The sequence below is a fragment of the Penicillium nucicola genome (assembly GCF_028828085.1).
Source record: "Penicillium nucicola strain IBT 29836 chromosome Unknown utg000006l, whole genome shotgun sequence".
Taxonomy (NCBI): Eukaryota; Fungi; Ascomycota; class Eurotiomycetes; order Eurotiales; family Aspergillaceae; genus Penicillium; species Penicillium nucicola.
Window position 1 is genome coordinate 2,506,531 of NW_026643130.1, and position 16,782 is coordinate 2,523,312.

Here is a 16,782-nt window from a genome sequence, read left to right on the forward strand (position 1 = left end):
AGCGTCTATGGCCCCCTCATCCTCATGGGCAGCTCCCCAATCACAAATCAGCCTCATGCCGCCCCCACCTCCCATCCCCAATCCTGTTGCGCCTTCAAGCATGCCCTATGGCGCGGGCAGTATCACCTCGCCGACATATACCGGCACGGATGTCAGCGGTTCATACGCGAATAACCGCCGCCGCAGACGTGCTGAGCGAGCCCGTACCCGCCAAGAAAGGCAGCAAGCACATGGTGTGGAGTTTACCTAATCCTCATACTCTCTCAGGCTCCTTCTTTCCATTGTGTTTTTTCCCCCATTATCCCACGTTGCTACGACATGTACAAAACGAGTGTTCTCCGTGTTGATATGATGATCCCCCTCCCCCGTTACGGTCCAATGTCTTTTGATATGCCATGTTTTATGTTTGCGCTTTTTCCTTTTTTCTTGAATGTGCTTTTAAGGCGATGATATGATTCTCTCTAGCTAGTTCTGATCTTTTGTCATGATGCCAGCGATTATGGATTTTTTAGTTTTTGGTTTTGGTATTGGTTTGGTACTGGGTTGTTGGTTGGCCTTTTCTAACTTGACTTATTTGCCCCTTATACCTGGTTTTTGGTGGGGATTCACTTATCTCAGTGGCCGGCAATTCTGGCTTTGGTTCTTATAACCGAGCGAAAATGCACTTTGTTGTTCGTATTCGGGTTGTTCGTGTAGATTCCCTATACAGTCAATTGGGATAGACGTGTCCTAGGCTAGATTTCATAGTCTGTTCTAGATGAATCGCTAGCAGATTTTGACCATGGGTTCGCTTGAATAAATGGTTGGGCAATTCATTGCGTATCAAGCGAGTGTAAGTAAGTACCTTCGTAGTCTCATCAACATCATTCGTAGCATCTTGATCACCTCTCCAGGAAGGATCATTTCCAACCCCACTGACTGGTCATCACGCTTTAGATCCCTCGTATTCCCACGTGTCGCAGCCCACTTGGCTTGAGATATAAAAAAAAAAACACGTCATGCACGGAAACGATCAGTAAGTTATGTCCCCTCCGAGCATGTCCTCTCCCTTCAATTCTTTCATCCTTCTTTTCTTCTCTAGGAAATGTTGAAAACCAAGTCACAATAGAAAGCGAAGGTAGAAAGGCAACCCAATGCAATTCATCAGACAAGATAGATAAAGAAGTAAAAAGTAAGGATACTAGTAGGGGGCGAGGTCAAAGATGGGATAGTATAGTAAACGGACACGACACTCGGGGTAAACGAATGGCCGATGTAACACCATGAATTTCTAACAGTAGACAGCGGGTGGTATCATTGCAGAAGATCACAGGGAAGATCAAAGGTGACAATGAGGATGAAAATAACGATACTAATCAAGTAAAGATAACAGCAGAAGGTATCACGGCTGAGCTGGATGGTCGTCATGCATAATGTTGATAGAGGATAGAGAGGTAGTGAGAGAGATAGCGAGGTAGTGAGAGACAGAGAGGGAGAGGAAGAGGAAGAGGGAGAGGGAGAGGTAAATAGGGATATAGAAGGAGGATTCAGTAGATAGCGAGTGCGATGGTGGTGATGGTGATGATGGAGGTAGAGGTAAAACAAAACGCCAGGGTTGCATGCTAGGTCGTACTGAGCTTCGGACCGGGGTACACGAGGAGGGGTAAAGGTGCAGAGATAGGTAAAAGGGTTCACCGGAGATCAATAGGAACAAGAAAGAAAAAGAATAAGAATAGAATAGAAAGAAAAGAAGGATGTTAGGTATTAATCATCCTTCGCTTTCGGCCACGGGCACTGCCAATAGGCCTTTGAGCGAGAACCTGTCTCAGAATAGGATCGTCTTTGTTCTTATCGACGTGATGTACACGGACATGTCTAGTAAAAGGCAACAAAAGATCAGTTCGGCTGACGTCAGATTGAGGCTCGGAGCACAAACCGTTGAAGATTGTCGGGTCGAGGGTACTTGTGTTGTTGGTCTGGACAAAAAGGACACACGTAACCCGGGGAGTTGTGGACGAGGCCGTGGCGCATCATTTCATTTTTGCGTTTGAAGCCTTTACCTCCGAGGGCGCGGGGACATCCTTCTACGGGGCAGAAATGGGGTCGGTCTTGGGAGTGCACATTGGCGTGGGAGCTGGTACTCGTTAGAGGGGGCTCTGGCGGATTCTCTATGTTCTTACTTGAGGAGATATTGTGTTTGGAAAGGTGCCGCAGTACACCCCGGATGAGTGCACTTGTAACTACCCGTCGGCCCCCCATTGGCCTGTGGAGTCGAGGCTGCAAGTGAGACATGGTCACTCATCCCTGTCCCGACCTGTTCAATCGGTGTAGGGTAACTAGTCGGGCTTGTGGCTGACATTGGTGAAGCCTCATACGGGGTTGGAGCTGTGAGCCCCTCTGTTGGGGGACCGCGCCAGAAGACTCCATGTGAGGCGGGAGAAGGGTTGGTAGAGGAGTCTTTCATGCTCACGGGCGAGTAGTGAGAGTACGGACTCGGGGGAATCGGAAACTTGGCAGGGAATGGTCGATCATAAGGTGAGTCATTTCCTGATGTTGTTGATGTCGGACATGACGAGAATGGACGTGAAGGGTGTGGCGGGTGTGGTCCAAAGTCCGTCAACGCGCTGAGCGTTTCGCGAATGGAAGGTAGAGTCTGACTGCTCTCGGGAGAGTTTGCGCAAGACGCTGGGGATGCCTGGATTGGTTGTAAGGATGGTAGTCGCGACTTGATATCCGGCGGTGTTTTGCTAAAAGGCACTTCCGGCGGTCGTTCACTAATTGAGGGCAGGCGTTCTCGCAATTCCTCTTTTGGAATGGGTGGCAGGATCGGCTTCTCCTCCTTCTCGGTCTTTGTGAAAGGATTTAGTTTCCTGGGATCAAAGTCGATCGGTTGCTTTTGACTTTTGCGATCCGAATCCAGCGGAGATTCCCTAGCAGAAATGGCGAGTTCAGGATGGTTCGGTGCTAGAAATCCCATCAGCACTCGGTCGCCCTCGTTGGTTGCAGTCTGAGTCTCTGGCGCGGGCTTACGGGAACCCGTCGCGCCATCCTTGGGATCGGTTGGAAGAAAAGGTGGTGGTGATGGATTGTCTCCATAGTTGACCTTGGTCGCCTCTAAGCCTGGCGACTTTTTGTAGGCATCGTCCGAGTCATACATATCGGACGTCATTCAATGAAGTGCATCCGCACTTTATATTTAGGAACAGAGATGACACATCAGAATTGCCTATCGAGGTTAGAGATATGATCTAGAAACCCAACCGGGGCAAGACGAGTCCGACTATCGGTAAGAAACGTGGGAGCTAAGAGGTCGCGGGAGATGAGGGGTTACGGACAGGGGATTATCCGGAGGCAGAAACAAAACAAGTTGGGGCATATCATACGAGAGGAAAAGGAGTAAATGGGTTGTGGGGGGGGGGGGAGAAGGATGAGAGGTAGGTAGAGGTAGGTAGAGGTAGGTAGAGGTAGGTAGAGGTTGAGGTATGAGGTAGAGGCAGAGAGAGGAGGGAGAAAGAGAGAAGAAGGTCTAGAGTGAACCTACCCGGAAAGGTGAGAGCGGGTAGTGATGGGTCCCGTGAGGCTCAAGTGATCCGAAGTCAAGACGCCATGTAGGACAGAGAAGAAGAAAGAGAGCTCAAGCAAAAAAAGCAAAACCAAAAAAAACCACAACCACAAATTAATATCAAAATTAGGGAGGCTAAAGACTCTCAGAGGCTCCGAGCTCCACGTGAGACTGCAAATAAACTCGAGAAATGAAAGAAAATCGAAAGGGAAAAAAGAAAGGGAAAAAAAGAGAAAAGGGAAAAGAAAAAGAGAAGAAAGTCAAGTTGGGGGGAAGTGAGCCGCATTGGTATGGTATGGTACGGGTAATTTATGGCCATCACATTTACTTATCTTCTCTCGTCCTCTCTTCTACTCTCTTACTCTCTTGCCCTCTTGCCCTCTTACCCTCTCACCTTTTCACCCTACCCTCTCACCCTAACCCTCACCCGATTTACCCTATTACCCTAACCCTCATCATCCCCCTCCCCTACCCTCACTATCCCCCCCCCCCTCCCGGTTGGGCTATTCCACGTCCCACCGCTACTCCGGAGTCTACAACCGGCCCCACAAGGGGCTGACTGACGGCTTCGTTCGTTTCAGGTAACGTACTCTCAACCACCCCCTCTCAACGCTGGCAGATCCACGTTTCAGTCCAGCCTCACTGAGCTAGCCACCTGCTATCCAGCTAGCCAGGTATCCATGCAGCATGCATTTGTCTCTAACTGGACATGCATCGCATCGGTGTATTGTGACTAGATTTCCCCCCCTCTCTCCCCCAACCCCCCTCCCCTATCAGCCGCATCTCCCCGAGTAAAAATAGCCGTATGGTACGGTAAAGTGGGTTCTTCAACCCCCCTCAGCCTCAATCAAACGCGTAGAGCCGCAGCCTCACGGACCAATCATAACGGGCGACATCTATAAAGGCCCGAGGGTCGCCACGTCGTGATGTCTTCTGCATATGAACGAATGGGGTTAAGTGCTTACTTTACCCTTAGGCTTCAATTCCGTTTGCTAGTGACTATCTACTCTGAAGTCACTCGACTCGGTCGGGTGGAGGGGAAGGGTATGCGAACAAGATAGAGAGAGTACGGAATAAGAATTACAATTTCCCCTTCACTCCTGTCTCCCCCTTCACCCGCTTAACCCGCTCCCAAGCCCCCAGTGCAAAGGGCTTCGCTCGTTTGGCATAGTCCCCTGCCCGCGCACTACTCGCCTGCCGCCCCGCAAACCGGGCCGCAATGCCCTGCATGATCACGGAGCCTCGGAACGCAAAGAATGCGTCTCCCCATGCGATATCACCGCGAGTATCATACTCAGATACCTCGGCGTACCAGCGAATACAGTCGGCGCGCGACGGCAGTCCGGTCAGAACACCTGGCGTAAATTGTTCCAGTTGGGAGTCGGCGCCTTCCATGATGTAGGGGCTGGTTAGGTTGCAGAAGTCTGACAGTGGGTGCCCGACCGTTGCCATTTCCCAGTCGAGGATACCGATTACCCGGGGTTCAGTCTTGTGGAAGATCATGTTGTCGATTTTGTAGTCGCCGTGCACGAGGGTGCCTCGGTCGGCAGGCTGGGTCGTCTTGTTGGAGAAGAAGGTTACCATGTCTTTAAAGTGAGGGAGTTCGCCGACGGGTTCGTTGGTGTCGGCATCGCGAACGGCGGCCTGCGCGTTGGAGATTGTGGTGAAAGTTGCGATCTGACGGTCGAAAAAGCCGCTAGGTTTGCCAAAGGTCTCGAGGCCGACGGTTTGGGGGATGACACGGTGGAATTTCGCTAGCGTTTGCACTGCATTTTTCCATCTGCTTTGGTAAGTATTCTCCGGTGTTTTCCCTCGGTTTGTTTCATGACATACAGTGCATTTCTCTCCTCTCCGCTCACTCCAGGCATGGCCGGATCGGTAAAGTGTCGCCCGTCCAAGAACTCCATGATGTAAAAGGGGGTTCCGAGGACCGCATTGTCTTCACAGAGACAGTATGCCTTGGGAACAGGAACATCGGTATCTCCTAATGCCCGAATGATCTTGTACTCTCGCTCCACCTTATGAGCTGTCTTGGACAGCAGCTTGCCCGGAGGCTTCTTCCGCAGAACAACTTGCTTTCCATCGGCGGTGGTCAGGAGGTAAGTTGGGTTAGATTGGCCGAACCCGAACTAGCAAGTGGTCAGTCAAGCCATGTTCACCGTAATATGGCAGCCTGGTGCGTACCTGTTTGACATCAAGTGGAGTCTTGAGCTCTGGCACAGTCTGGTCAATGTACCGCTCCAACGAGGGGATATCTATAGGTTGGCGCACAGCTCCTGCCATAGTGAATCAAATCAAGCATGTAAATCAGCTATACGAGCAGAACTGAAGTACAAGTAGTCAAGTAGTGTAGTCCGTCCAGTAACCGACAAGCTGAACCTCGGCCCCAGCATTCCCTCGGAAGCGGGGACAGGAACAAACAGTCCAAACAGCCGCGGCGCGCGTCCCAGAGCTCGGCGGTGAAAACGCGACTCACCGCAATTCAGTTTTTGAGCCCACTTGAGCTCTGCCTCTAGCTCCGATCTCTCTCTCTCTCTCTCCCTCCACCTCCCACATACCATGACCAAAGAGACATCCCCACCAGCCGAAGTCTCCAAAGCCCGTCAACCTCCCTCGCTCCCAAACTCCCCGCTCGCAAAACGTACTAAGACCGAGACCAACGCAAACATGACTGCCCCCGCCGTGACATCCATTAGCCAGCCTCTTCCCCCTCTGTTGGTGAAGAAGCTTGTCGACTCCGCTCAGGCTCCCACGCGCGGCTCGGCTTTTGCTGCCGGATATGATATTTACAGCGCCAAGGAAACGGTGATTCCTGCTAAGGGAAAGGGCGCTGTTGACACTGGCATTGCTATTGCTGTTCCCGAGGGCACTTGTATGTCACCTACACCCACACCCCCAATTGGAACGAGATTGAATTCTTGGTATCATTGGGCGGATTGCTAATTCATATCTTGGATGGTAGATGGACGTATCGCTCCTCGCTCTGGTCTTGCTGCTAAGCATTTCATTGATACCGGTGCTGGTGTCATTGATGCTGATTATCGGGGTGAGGTTAAAGTGCTCCTGTTCAACCACTCTGATGTTGATTTCCCGGGTATGTCTTCCGTCTTGGGTCTTGGTCGCTGTCTGGTTTGGAATGTGTGCTAATGTGTCTTGTGTCTGCAGTCAAGGTCGGTGATCGTGTTGCCCAGCTGGTTCTGGAGCGTGTAGGTCTACCTTTGATCCATACCGTGCCTGCTTTTTCTGACTTCTGTTTAGATCTATACCCCTGAAGTCGCCGTCGTCGAGGAGCTCGAGGAGAGTGTCCGTGGTGCTGGTGGATTCGGCAGCACTGGCATTTAATCCAATGTCATTGATTGATGAAAAACAAGGGAAATGAGTTAATTAAAAATAGAAAGGTTGGGTGGTTATTTACGATTGACACACGTGTGAGACGTTACAACGATAAAATTTTCATGGCTTGATATAAAAACTGAATCTATGTACACACCGAAAGGGTTTGTAAGAATGAATCCGCCCGAAACCACTTCTATGCTCTAGAACTTCCCATATTGTTCTATCATCCAATCGTGTCGCATGCGATATGTATATATCATGAGATCAAGAAACCAGCTCTACTGCAAATGCGTGGGAAGGTCCTCCTTCCGCCAGTCCTGTACCTTGAACAGGATCTTGGGATCACGAAGGACTCGCGTATTCCGGACCAGTCGGACTTCGGCGGCTTTGGTTTGACGTAAATAGTCCCGTTTCGCTTGCTCCTCGCTGGTCAGATCGCCGTTTTGGGCGGGAACTGCTATGGCCAGTTCGGCGTTGCGCGATTCCATGGTTCGCTCCAGCACGCTGTGCATACTTGAGAGAACTTTAATGGTTGCTTTCGCGAGTGGGAGATCAGTTGCTGCAACGCTGTCTGGTGATACCCACGACTTGGTAGTGCGGAGGTTATTGCCGGCAGCGGAGACGGCTTCGCTGAGTCGAGCAACTGTCAGAGCGGCGAACATGTCGCCAGTTCCGCTGAAGAAGCAGTCGAGAGCAGGAACATCGACGCGGAACAGACGGGGGGACCCGTCTGATCTTGTCGTTGAGCCAATTACCGTCAAGAAGTTCTCTGGCGGGGGTGGGGTGGAGCCAGACTGAGAGAGCTTGAAGAGCTGAACAGAAGTGATAATGACATGGGGGACTGAATATATGCGGTGAATGGTCGTGATAGCCTCTGCTAGTGTGGCGAGCGAGGTGATTTTGATGCCGGAGAGGACCCTACACCATTAGACACTATGAGTCATAGTTGAAAGAGACTTACTCGGCTTCAAACTGGTTTGGCAAGATCAAATCTGCAAAAGGAACAATCTTTTTATATGCCGGGACCACGTCATCGTTGACATATAACCGTCCCTGATCGCCCATCACCGGGTCCAAAACTATGACCCGCTATCAGTGTCTGTGCTGGACATGCACAGGCCAGATGGAGCACTCACCCCAGAAGAAAGAGCCAGGCTTCTTTTCAGCCTTTTGCTGTAGATCAATGCCAATGGTGCCTACCGATTCGACTGCTGCGGCACTCGGAGCATAGCCTGATAACATGACATCAAAGTCTGTGAGGTTACTCTGACACAACCCCTGATAAAGGTCTGAAATTTCCTGGGCGGTGGCGCGAGTCCCCTTGAATTGGCGATAGCCCGTATGGTTGCCTACAATCTCCTGTGAGTCTGGCTTCGGACACAGTGCCGGGCTGCAACGTACTAAAATGAACGGTGTTCAAGGCGGCCACTTCACAGCCGAGTGATTGCATGACAAATGTTGCCATTGTATTTCCGACATGGCTGATCCGTTAGCTGGCATTTGCAGACATGATCAACAGGATCAACAGGATCAGGGACTGGGGATGCATACCCATAGACCACCTAGAGAATCAGTTTCGGAGCCCGAAAGGAGGCAATTTGGAAAACTTACATGGCTAGCTACAGCCAGAACCCGGGTTTCGGGTACCAATAAATCGTCCATATCAAAAAGGGAGAGAACCAAAGGGAATAGCAAAGAGTGATGCTACAGTCTAGATATATCGTGACTCCGATATCTGTGGGGGGAGTCAGCGAGTTCGACCTCTTACCTAATTGGCGGTCGATGATTTTCTTCCCACTTTCTCCAACACAAAACATCCAACCGCATATCTCCCCCTCCAATGCAATGGTGCTTGATACTGTGATAACTATGATAATTGAGCCTTGATATATTATACGGATTAGAACAATTGATGAATCACTTTTTATACCCCTGTTCAGAACGTGTACCATACTCGTGCGAGAGTCTCCTTGCCTTCATTTTACCTGCAGCATCTCTCCCCTTCAGTCCCTTCAGTTTCAGATGGAGTCACACAGATTCCGACTGATCGACAAAATGCCTGATTCAGGCCTATCGTATCGACTGGTCTCGACCGGATGATCCCCCAAGACGCCAATCCTTTGAGGCTGACCATTGTGGTCAGGGATGTTGCGCTGTACCGCCAATGTACTTCCGGCACCCCAAGGTCGGAACCCAAAGTTGGCATCAAAGCCGTTGTCAGTTCAGACCAACGCGAATGCCGTGCAATAGTACAATATGCAACCCGGACTATACTTGTCTATGGAGCACTATTAACGGGATGATGCAGTTGCCCCTGAGCCGAAGTCCCACAGAACAGTCTAGTTTCGGCCAACAGACGAAAGCTTGCCTCGTTCCGGTGTTAGCGCATGGCACAGACAGGTTCTCGGCCTTGGCTGCTTCAATTGCTAAGTTTGCTGAAGTACGGACTAAAATCGCCTTAACCTTTATTATATTACTGGGTCCTCTACCCCATCTCGTCTTGACTTCGACGTCTTGACATCTCTTTCAGGGTCGTGTTGGAACGGCGCCATGTCGAAACCGGCTTCATAATCCTAATTCTTTATCTTTATTACGCCTAGTGCACCGTCATTCGTTCAACCAAACTTCAATCGCGTCTTGCTCAAAGCAAATCTCATTCTTTATAACCCATGACCTTGTCTGTCATTCCCGAGAATCAGAAGAACCTCTCGCCAATACTGGCCAAGCCAACCAAGCATCAAAATGGCACGATCTCTTTATACCACTTTAATTCTAATAGTCCTCTGCATGTCGTCAATTGCGGCATTTGCACGAGCAGTGGAGGCATCAGATCAATCTGATGCAGTTGCGCGATCGGCCTGGGAACAGAGTGGAGAGATCGCCGATCGACAGCGATCATTCCTATCAAGAGAACATTCAGTGCACGAGAAAGCCCTGCAGCGGCGTATTCTCACAGCATCAACATCCTCCTCGTCAGAACTCCCAACACCATATGATACCCTCTCCTATGACTTCGCCAACTCAACCAGCTGCATAAACTTCTACAAGAAGTGGCGTGCAAACTCCACAATCACTGACTGTCACGCCGTCTCCCTCCTCCTCGCAAACTCCAATTCCTTCTTCCACACCTTGACCTCAGCCGCCGCTACATCCCGCGTTCTCGATGCTTCCTGCTCCCAGGATGTATCCCAATGCTCTGCAATCATGACCTCCCTCGCGGCCGACCTTCTCAGCAGCGATAATTGCGCGGAGGACTATGGCAATGGAAATTCGGTCGTGACGGGCACCTACAAAGACTTGGTTGCTTATGAGCCTATGTACCGTGCTACTTGTTTAACTAGCCCGTCGACACAGGATTACTGTTTTGTGGATGCTGCGACGAATTCGTCCGCGCCCGATGATTATAATGTTTACTTTATGCCCATTGGGAGTGCGTTGAGTGTCGGTGCAGAACCCACTTGCAGTCAGTGTTTGCAGGCGACCATGGATGTCTTTGCTATTTGGGCGAAGAAAAATGGTCAGTCGCTTGATACTACTTACCTTCCTTCTGCGAGGATTATCAACTCTCATTGTGGCTCTGGATTTGCCAGTACCAATGTTACTGTTGGTTCGAATGTTATATCCGGTGCTGGTTCTACTGCTTCGCTACCAGGTCTTTGGTCTATAGCCGTGATTGGATTTGGACTTGCCATTTTGACTAATATGGTTTGATGGTTTATATCTTGTTTTTTGTTGCTTTTGTCTATAGACGTTGCCTCTCCTTTTTTTGTTTTTGGAGTCTGTATGAGGACAGTCACGGGTTATGACAGCGAAGAGCGTGTGTTTTTTGCTTTCTAGTATCCGACTCTTATTGTATGTAATTTTTAGTGATATTGTCTATATGAATTTTATTTTCTTCAACTTCTTGCATCCGTTCGGTCTTTGTTGGAAGTTCCATAGTTCAAAGCTAAGTTGTTGGTTATATTTAGAAACTGAAACAACCCCTGATGAGGAAAAAATGATCAACAATGGATTCCTCAAACGCCAATAACACTGGTTTATCCACAATCAATGGAAGAAGATATAGACAGAGTCGCAGCTAAATCATGGATGGGCATAGACACTTTTCATAGTCGTCACATGTATGGAAATGAAAATCTGGCAGGGGAAACAGAAAAACGCTCACGAGAATGTAATAAAATAGCAACAGACACCTGGATCAGCTCCTCCTAGAAGACCCATCTCCCATCGCAACACCAACAAGACTCTGCGGCTCGTTGCCGAAGCTAGCTCCAGAACTTGAACTCATCGGTAAGGAAGGCGATGCCGCGCCTGAGATGGGGCTTTGTGTGGCGGCGTCGCGCTCCCGTTTTACGCGGATATAACCCAACTTGGCGAATCGGCCGACGTGAGTCCAGAAGTGACGACCCGCGGGGTGGACGGCGATTCGGTCAAGGAGATCCACTGTGGCTTCGCGAACTACTTGGTCGGGATGAAACAGGCCCATGCTCACGTAGAAAAGTCCGGCTTGGTTTTCTGGAGCGACGTAAAGAAGTTGGCAGATCCCTGCGTAGTCTTTGACTGAGTGCGATAGGGCTAGGTAGACGGATGCTGCCTCGGAGTGGGAGAGCTTTAGGGCTCGGAGGCGGTCGTGGTGGTGGTGGATGTCTGGTCGTTGGATTGGGCGCGCGGGATAGTACATTGCGGCAATGTCTTGGATGTAGGAGTAGTAGGAACGGGTATTGCGCCAGCCTTCGATTCGAGAGACCGAGGCTGAGAGCTCGCGCTGTTTTGCGTTCTCATCGGCCCAGACGTAGCCGTGGCCGCGGAGAGAGGTTGGGTCGTTTACATCGGTTTGTTGGCCTGTTGGGCTATCCGGGGATAGCTCCTCGCCGGGGCCGATGATGTATAGGTTGGATGCTCCGTACACTGCCTCTTCGAATGCTGCAGCGACCCGGACGAATTTGGTAATATATGCACGCCATTTGGCTCGGATTGCATTCTCGCCATGTCGCTGGGTGATACTGCGCAGGATATCCTCCATAAACAGAGTGTCGCCTGTGGGATCCGAGGTCGTGTTGGATGCATGGTTTGGCAGAAGAGAATTCTGCTGTTGGAAGAATAAAAGTCCCTCTGTTACCGGTGCAGGCTCGACGTGAGTCGAAATCTTCATGCGGCCGGTGGGTAGATCGCACATCACATCCCACCATTCAGGGTGATTGGCAAACGTCGGGTTTGTAACTCCTGCAATGAAACCAGGTACCTTGAGGAGATCATCAATTTTAGTCAGATCCGTATAGGGGAATGCATGTCGGGTGAATCCACGAAGGATGCCACCGGACGCGAGAGCACACGCAGCCAAAACTGCCTCGGCCACTTCTCCAGAGGGTCGGTTATGTCCCAAGAATATAACACGCTTCTGCGTGAGAATTGCATTCACCAGAACAATGATGGGGTGTGTAAACGGCCCACTTGTTGTAAGATGAGGATGGGCCGGGAAAGCCTGAGGAGATGTAGCATGAGGAGCGGCAAAAGTCTGAATGAGTTTGATGAGAGAGAAGTCTCCCACAGTCTCTGGCCAGATCACAGTCGGAATTTTGACCGGGATAGGAATATCATTGTAGACAACCTTTGACTCGTACTCATGTGTGTCCCGCGGTAAGACGTATCGACTCATTTTCTTAGGCGACGGTGGACACTCTCCATCTTGATTTTCTTCCTCCTCTCGTTGGCGGATCATTTGCTCGAATTTCTCCAAAAACATTTCTTTCGTGTTGCTGGATTGCAGAATGTTGCGCTCCAGTAGGGACATTTTCGGCATCAAGGAAAGGTCCATATTGTTGACGGCGTCGTAAAGAGATGCTAGTGTTTCGGGAAAGGGCGACTTGAAGTAATCCTCCAGAGCCAAAAGGAGCAAAGGCTATAGCAGTTAGAATTGTCGGCGAGACGGAGATATATGATACTAACTTTGTAAATATGGAGGAATGAATGCCGCGTACAAATTGCCATAGCCTTGACAACAGCACCTCTAATTCCCGTTAGACTTGCACATCAGGCAGAATATTGACAGACATACCGTCGCACAGTGTTATCCTGCTTTGTGTTGACCAGATTCAGCACATACATCAAGGGTGGTCCTTCACCACCCTCGTCGTCGCTACTATCCGGGTCATCGGAGGCTTCGTCGGAATTCTCATCCTGGAGATCGGCCCCCTCCTCGTTTCCCCGGTATTTCGACTTGCGCTTTTTCTTCTTTCCGCTCCCGGGTTCCTCATCATCGTCGCCGCTTGTATCCTTGTGCAAGAAGAATATAGTCCAATCTTGACTTCTCACATGTGTTTGATCCGGCAGCATCAGCTCCGCAAGCATGCTCTCGTCGCCACTGATTGCCGCGGGGTACTGATGTTCCATGATTGGGCCCCGATCAATGTGAAACGAGGCTACCAAAATGTATTCCACATGGCGCTCGGGCGAGTCGAGGGGGTACTGTGCCTTGCACCGGCGTGGCCTGTAACTCGACACGGCATTTTCTGTAGATGTCCGTCGATAAGAGCCATGAGAACTGCTGGGCGAGCGGCCAATAAAGGAGGCGGCGGGAGATAACCGAGGGAGGCCACTCGTCTGGCGGTTATTCGAGGCGGAGAGGGAGTCGTTGGACGGACGATATGGTAGTGTTGTGGCCATCTTCGGAGGTGATTGAGACGGTTGCTCCGGCGAGAGTAAAGTCGAATGGCATACCGAGTGCCAAGATCTGGGACTTGGAGAAGCACAAGTCGCGGAGTGTCAATGCTACCCAGGTGCCAATCACTTTAGTGAATGGTTCAGGGGTTGAGAAAAAGGACGATCTCCACAGCGGGGACGATAGCTGATAACAGCCTGGAGCGTCTTCAAGAGATCGAACAGATCGGAGAGATCAGAAGCATTTATCCCTAGATGTTAGCATCTTAATATTATTGGAGAGAACAAACTTGACAGGTCCAATTAGCCCTCAAGCGCCGATGTGATGCCTTATAGTTCGTGAACACGTGCCGTCGGGCCGACTATACCGCCGATTGTTTACTCGAACAGAGCGTCATTGTTTGGCCGAGCAACCAACTTTCACCATGGTACGTCGGGTTCATGCAGTGCGTGGAAGCTTCAAACTAACATGGAAAAGGCCAACAATCCCACTTTCAAGCCATCGCCATTGTCGTTCGGGTCGCCGAGGGCATCGCCCTTCCGGCGCCCGTCGACTCCGAATTCCCCGCCCTCCGCCGGTCGTATAGGAACTCCAGGGAGTTCACCTAGTCGCAGCTATACACCCATAGTGTCGCCTAGCAAGCTGAACCAGTCCTACACAGCCGCAGATCGTGAATCGGCGTCACCCAAGAGCGAAGCGCCCATTCCCCAGCCCAACTTTAAGAGAGAGCTTCCTCCCTCCCCGACCAAAGGAGCGCAGTCACCAGGTGCCTCGTCGCCGATTCAGGGAATCAGATCTCCTGGCAGGTCTCCTGGATATACCGGCCTTGCTGGCGACGCGGCTGCGAAGCTGCCAGCCCACCAAGTCAGGGAAATCAGAGAAGCTTTCCAGGTTTTAGACCGAGACAACGATGGACTGGTAAACAAGGACGATGTGATTGACGTACTTACAACTTTGGGTAAGTGAAACATCGGCGTTTCAAATTCAGGCCAGTGATTAATTCGTATTTGGAATAGGTCAAGACTCGTCCTCGTCTACAGTTTCGCGCTTCTTCCCAACAGGATCAGGCCCGACAATTAACTTTCCGACCTTTTTAAACACATTATCTGGGCTTATGGCAGCCATGTCACCCTCACAGGAGCTTCTCAACGCCCTCGCTGCCTTTGATGACGATGACAATGGACAGATTGATGTGGGTGAATTGCGCGATGCTCTCCTACACACTACCCCCGAGGGCGGAGAAGTGCGCTTGACCGAGCGACAAATCGATGAAGTCTTTAGCGGGTTCACCGGGCGACGAGCGTTCGGCAGAGGAGCAAAGTCAGCTGGAATGGGCAAGAGAAGCGAGGTTTTCCAATATCATGACTTTGTCCGCAATGTCATGGGTGGAGAAAATGGGAATAATGCAAATGCTGAAGGAAACCCAGCTCAAGCCTGAGCTATTTGTATCAAGATATTGGGTTATGTTGGCGTTGGGGGGCCGTCTTTCATAATTGAGCAACTGCAGAGTAACACACCTTGCTATGACGAATCCATTCTATATTTCCAAACCCTTTCAGTGTGTAGCCAAGCGATGTGAATGCGAATGAAACACTTTGTTTATAAGTCAAGTTAAGTTCTATACTTCGGCGTTGGACCCGTTCCGCGTTTCCACGGCAGAAAACAAACTCCAGCCACGATTTGATACACTCCACCTCTGCCTCTCGTCTTCTCTCGAAGATGTCCGGTGGCTTTTCGATGCAGACTCGATCATAAAAAATGGCTAAACCTCAACCCTCCTGGGGTCTCGCCCCCGAGATACCCGCCTCCCCACGAACTATGCGAACACTGCGAAAGATCCAGTCTCACCAAGTACTGTCAACCTCCAGCGCGCTCATCGCCCAAACCCAAGCCTCACGGGCTTCTGAATCCTATGCTACAGACAGCGAAAACGCTGGATTCCCCGGCGCTGCAACACGAGCGCGGGCGCACCGTCGAGCACGATCGAACAGCGACGCGGCCAATCGCGAAGCTATGGCTGCACCACCCACAGCAACACACAGACGACCTGCTCGGAAAACAGGATCGGGGATCGGACTCAAGCGATCGCTGTTGGAGAATTTCTTGCGCGATGGCCCCCCGAATGGAGATGCCCGTGAGGGGCTTCAGGAGCTGAAATATCTCGTGCTGTCCAGCAGAGTGGACGCTGATGGAGATGGCATGGTGAGTGTTCATACTTAGCTTGCGCCTTGCAATCACTATTCTGACTATATACTCTTACAGTCCCCATACCGAATTTACCTATGGTTGATCCTCCTGAACGTCCAGCCAATGCCCACGGACGACTACCTCGCGCTCATCCACCGCGGCCGGTCCCCCGCTTATGCCAAAATCCGTAACGACACATTCCGAACCTTAGCTACGGATCCTCTTTTCAAACGCCGTGTTACGGAAGCAAGTTTGATCCGATTGCTCAACGCCGTCGCATGGAAACTTCACGACTCCAAGCCGAAATCCCGGTCTCGTCCGACCTCCTCTCGGCGGCGCGAGATGGAGCTCATTGTCAACACCCCTCCCAGCATTGCTGAGGAATCTGCATTCGGTGGGGAGCTGGAGAGAATCAATAGTGGTGCTATGAGTGATTCGGCAATCTACGTTCAAGGTATGAACGTGCTATGCGCGCCTTTCCTCTATGCGGCTCGCAGTGAGGTTGAGGCGTTTGCTCTGTTCCATTACTTCGTGACTCGGGAATGCCCGGGGTATATTCGTGGTGCTATGGATGGCGTGCACAGGGGACTTCGCTTGGTCGATCGATGTCTTGAGATCGTGGAGCCAAAACTTGCGGCATATCTCTTTTCCAAAGGCATGCACGCCGAGCTCTACGCTTTCCCCTCTGTACTTACTCTCTGTGCTTGTACACCGCCACTGCCAGAGGTCTTGCATCTGTGGGACTTCCTGTTTGCATATGGACCGCACCTCAACATTCTGTGCATTGTTGCCCAGCTGATACGGATGCGAGATATGATCTTCGAAAGCCCGAGGTGAGTCTGCTAATGTTCTTTGGAAGAAATGACATACGCTAACTCTGTTCAGTCCAAACAAGATTCTCCGATCATTCCCTCCTCTCGATGCAAAGGAAATCATTGCATTGACGGTTCTAATTGTCCGGAAAATCCCAGAAGATCTTTACGCAGAGATGATCAACCACGCAAAATAGACGTGGCTTGCACGTATTCTGAATTGCAGAGAATAAATGTCACACTATGTA

The 16,782-nt window shown here is 50.7% G+C and overlaps 9 protein-coding genes across 9 annotated transcripts; 5 read left to right on the top strand and 4 right to left on the bottom strand.

Annotated features, from left to right (window-relative positions):
* Positions 1-7: 7 nt before the first annotated feature.
* N7511_006964 (Cytochrome b561/ferric reductase transmembrane) lies at positions 8-250 on the top strand (the record flags this gene model as incomplete). The annotated part of the gene is made up of 1 exon (XM_057129341.1): positions 8-250. One exon carries the CDS (start codon positions 8-10, stop codon positions 248-250), a length of 243 nt encoding a protein of 80 aa, XP_056983897.1.
* A 1,486-nt stretch (positions 251-1,736) lies between these two features.
* Positions 1,737-3,136, bottom strand: N7511_006965 (uncharacterized protein; the record flags this gene model as incomplete). The annotated part of the gene is made up of 3 exons (XM_057129342.1): positions 1,737-1,854; positions 1,916-2,113; positions 2,160-3,136. The coding sequence occupies 3 exons, from the start codon at positions 3,134-3,136 to the stop codon at positions 1,737-1,739; spliced, it is 1,293 nt and encodes a 430-aa protein (XP_056983898.1).
* A 1,485-nt stretch (positions 3,137-4,621) lies between these two features.
* N7511_006966 (phosphotransferase family protein) lies at positions 4,622-5,824 on the bottom strand (the record flags this gene model as incomplete). Its single annotated transcript, XM_057129343.1, has 3 exons — positions 4,622-5,321; positions 5,375-5,670; positions 5,726-5,824. 3 exons carry the CDS (start codon positions 5,822-5,824, stop codon positions 4,622-4,624), a joined length of 1,095 nt encoding a protein of 364 aa, XP_056983899.1.
* Positions 5,825-6,100: 276 nt separating this feature from the next.
* Positions 6,101-6,883, top strand: N7511_006967 (DeoxyUTP pyrophosphatase; the record flags this gene model as incomplete). The annotated part of the gene is made up of 4 exons (XM_057129344.1): positions 6,101-6,413; positions 6,504-6,635; positions 6,707-6,747; positions 6,800-6,883. The coding sequence occupies 4 exons, from the start codon at positions 6,101-6,103 to the stop codon at positions 6,881-6,883; spliced, it is 570 nt and encodes a 189-aa protein (XP_056983900.1).
* Positions 6,884-7,155: 272 nt separating this feature from the next.
* Positions 7,156-8,539, bottom strand: N7511_006968 (pyridoxal kinase; the record flags this gene model as incomplete). Its single annotated transcript, XM_057129345.1, has 6 exons — positions 7,156-7,795; positions 7,839-7,956; positions 8,014-8,226; positions 8,279-8,358; positions 8,429-8,439; positions 8,489-8,539. The coding sequence occupies 6 exons, from the start codon at positions 8,537-8,539 to the stop codon at positions 7,156-7,158; spliced, it is 1,113 nt and encodes a 370-aa protein (XP_056983901.1).
* A 1,125-nt stretch (positions 8,540-9,664) lies between these two features.
* Positions 9,665-10,588, top strand: N7511_006969 (uncharacterized protein; the record flags this gene model as incomplete). The annotated part of the gene is made up of 1 exon (XM_057129346.1): positions 9,665-10,588. One exon carries the CDS (start codon positions 9,665-9,667, stop codon positions 10,586-10,588), a length of 924 nt encoding a protein of 307 aa, XP_056983902.1.
* Positions 10,589-11,075: 487 nt separating this feature from the next.
* On the bottom strand, positions 11,076-13,540 carry N7511_006970 (AFI1/MesA family protein; the record flags this gene model as incomplete). The annotated part of the gene is made up of 3 exons (XM_057129347.1): positions 11,076-12,776; positions 12,824-12,884; positions 12,933-13,540. 3 exons carry the CDS (start codon positions 13,538-13,540, stop codon positions 11,076-11,078), a joined length of 2,370 nt encoding a protein of 789 aa, XP_056983903.1.
* Positions 13,541-13,959: 419 nt separating this feature from the next.
* N7511_006971 (uncharacterized protein) lies at positions 13,960-14,973 on the top strand (the record flags this gene model as incomplete). Its single annotated transcript, XM_057129348.1, has 3 exons — positions 13,960-13,962; positions 14,013-14,493; positions 14,552-14,973. 3 exons carry the CDS (start codon positions 13,960-13,962, stop codon positions 14,971-14,973), a joined length of 906 nt encoding a protein of 301 aa, XP_056983904.1.
* A 320-nt stretch (positions 14,974-15,293) lies between these two features.
* N7511_006972 (TBC domain-containing protein) lies at positions 15,294-16,731 on the top strand (the record flags this gene model as incomplete). Its single annotated transcript, XM_057129349.1, has 3 exons — positions 15,294-15,737; positions 15,798-16,555; positions 16,608-16,731. The coding sequence occupies 3 exons, from the start codon at positions 15,294-15,296 to the stop codon at positions 16,729-16,731; spliced, it is 1,326 nt and encodes a 441-aa protein (XP_056983905.1).
* Between the last annotated feature and the right edge of the window lie 51 nt (positions 16,732-16,782).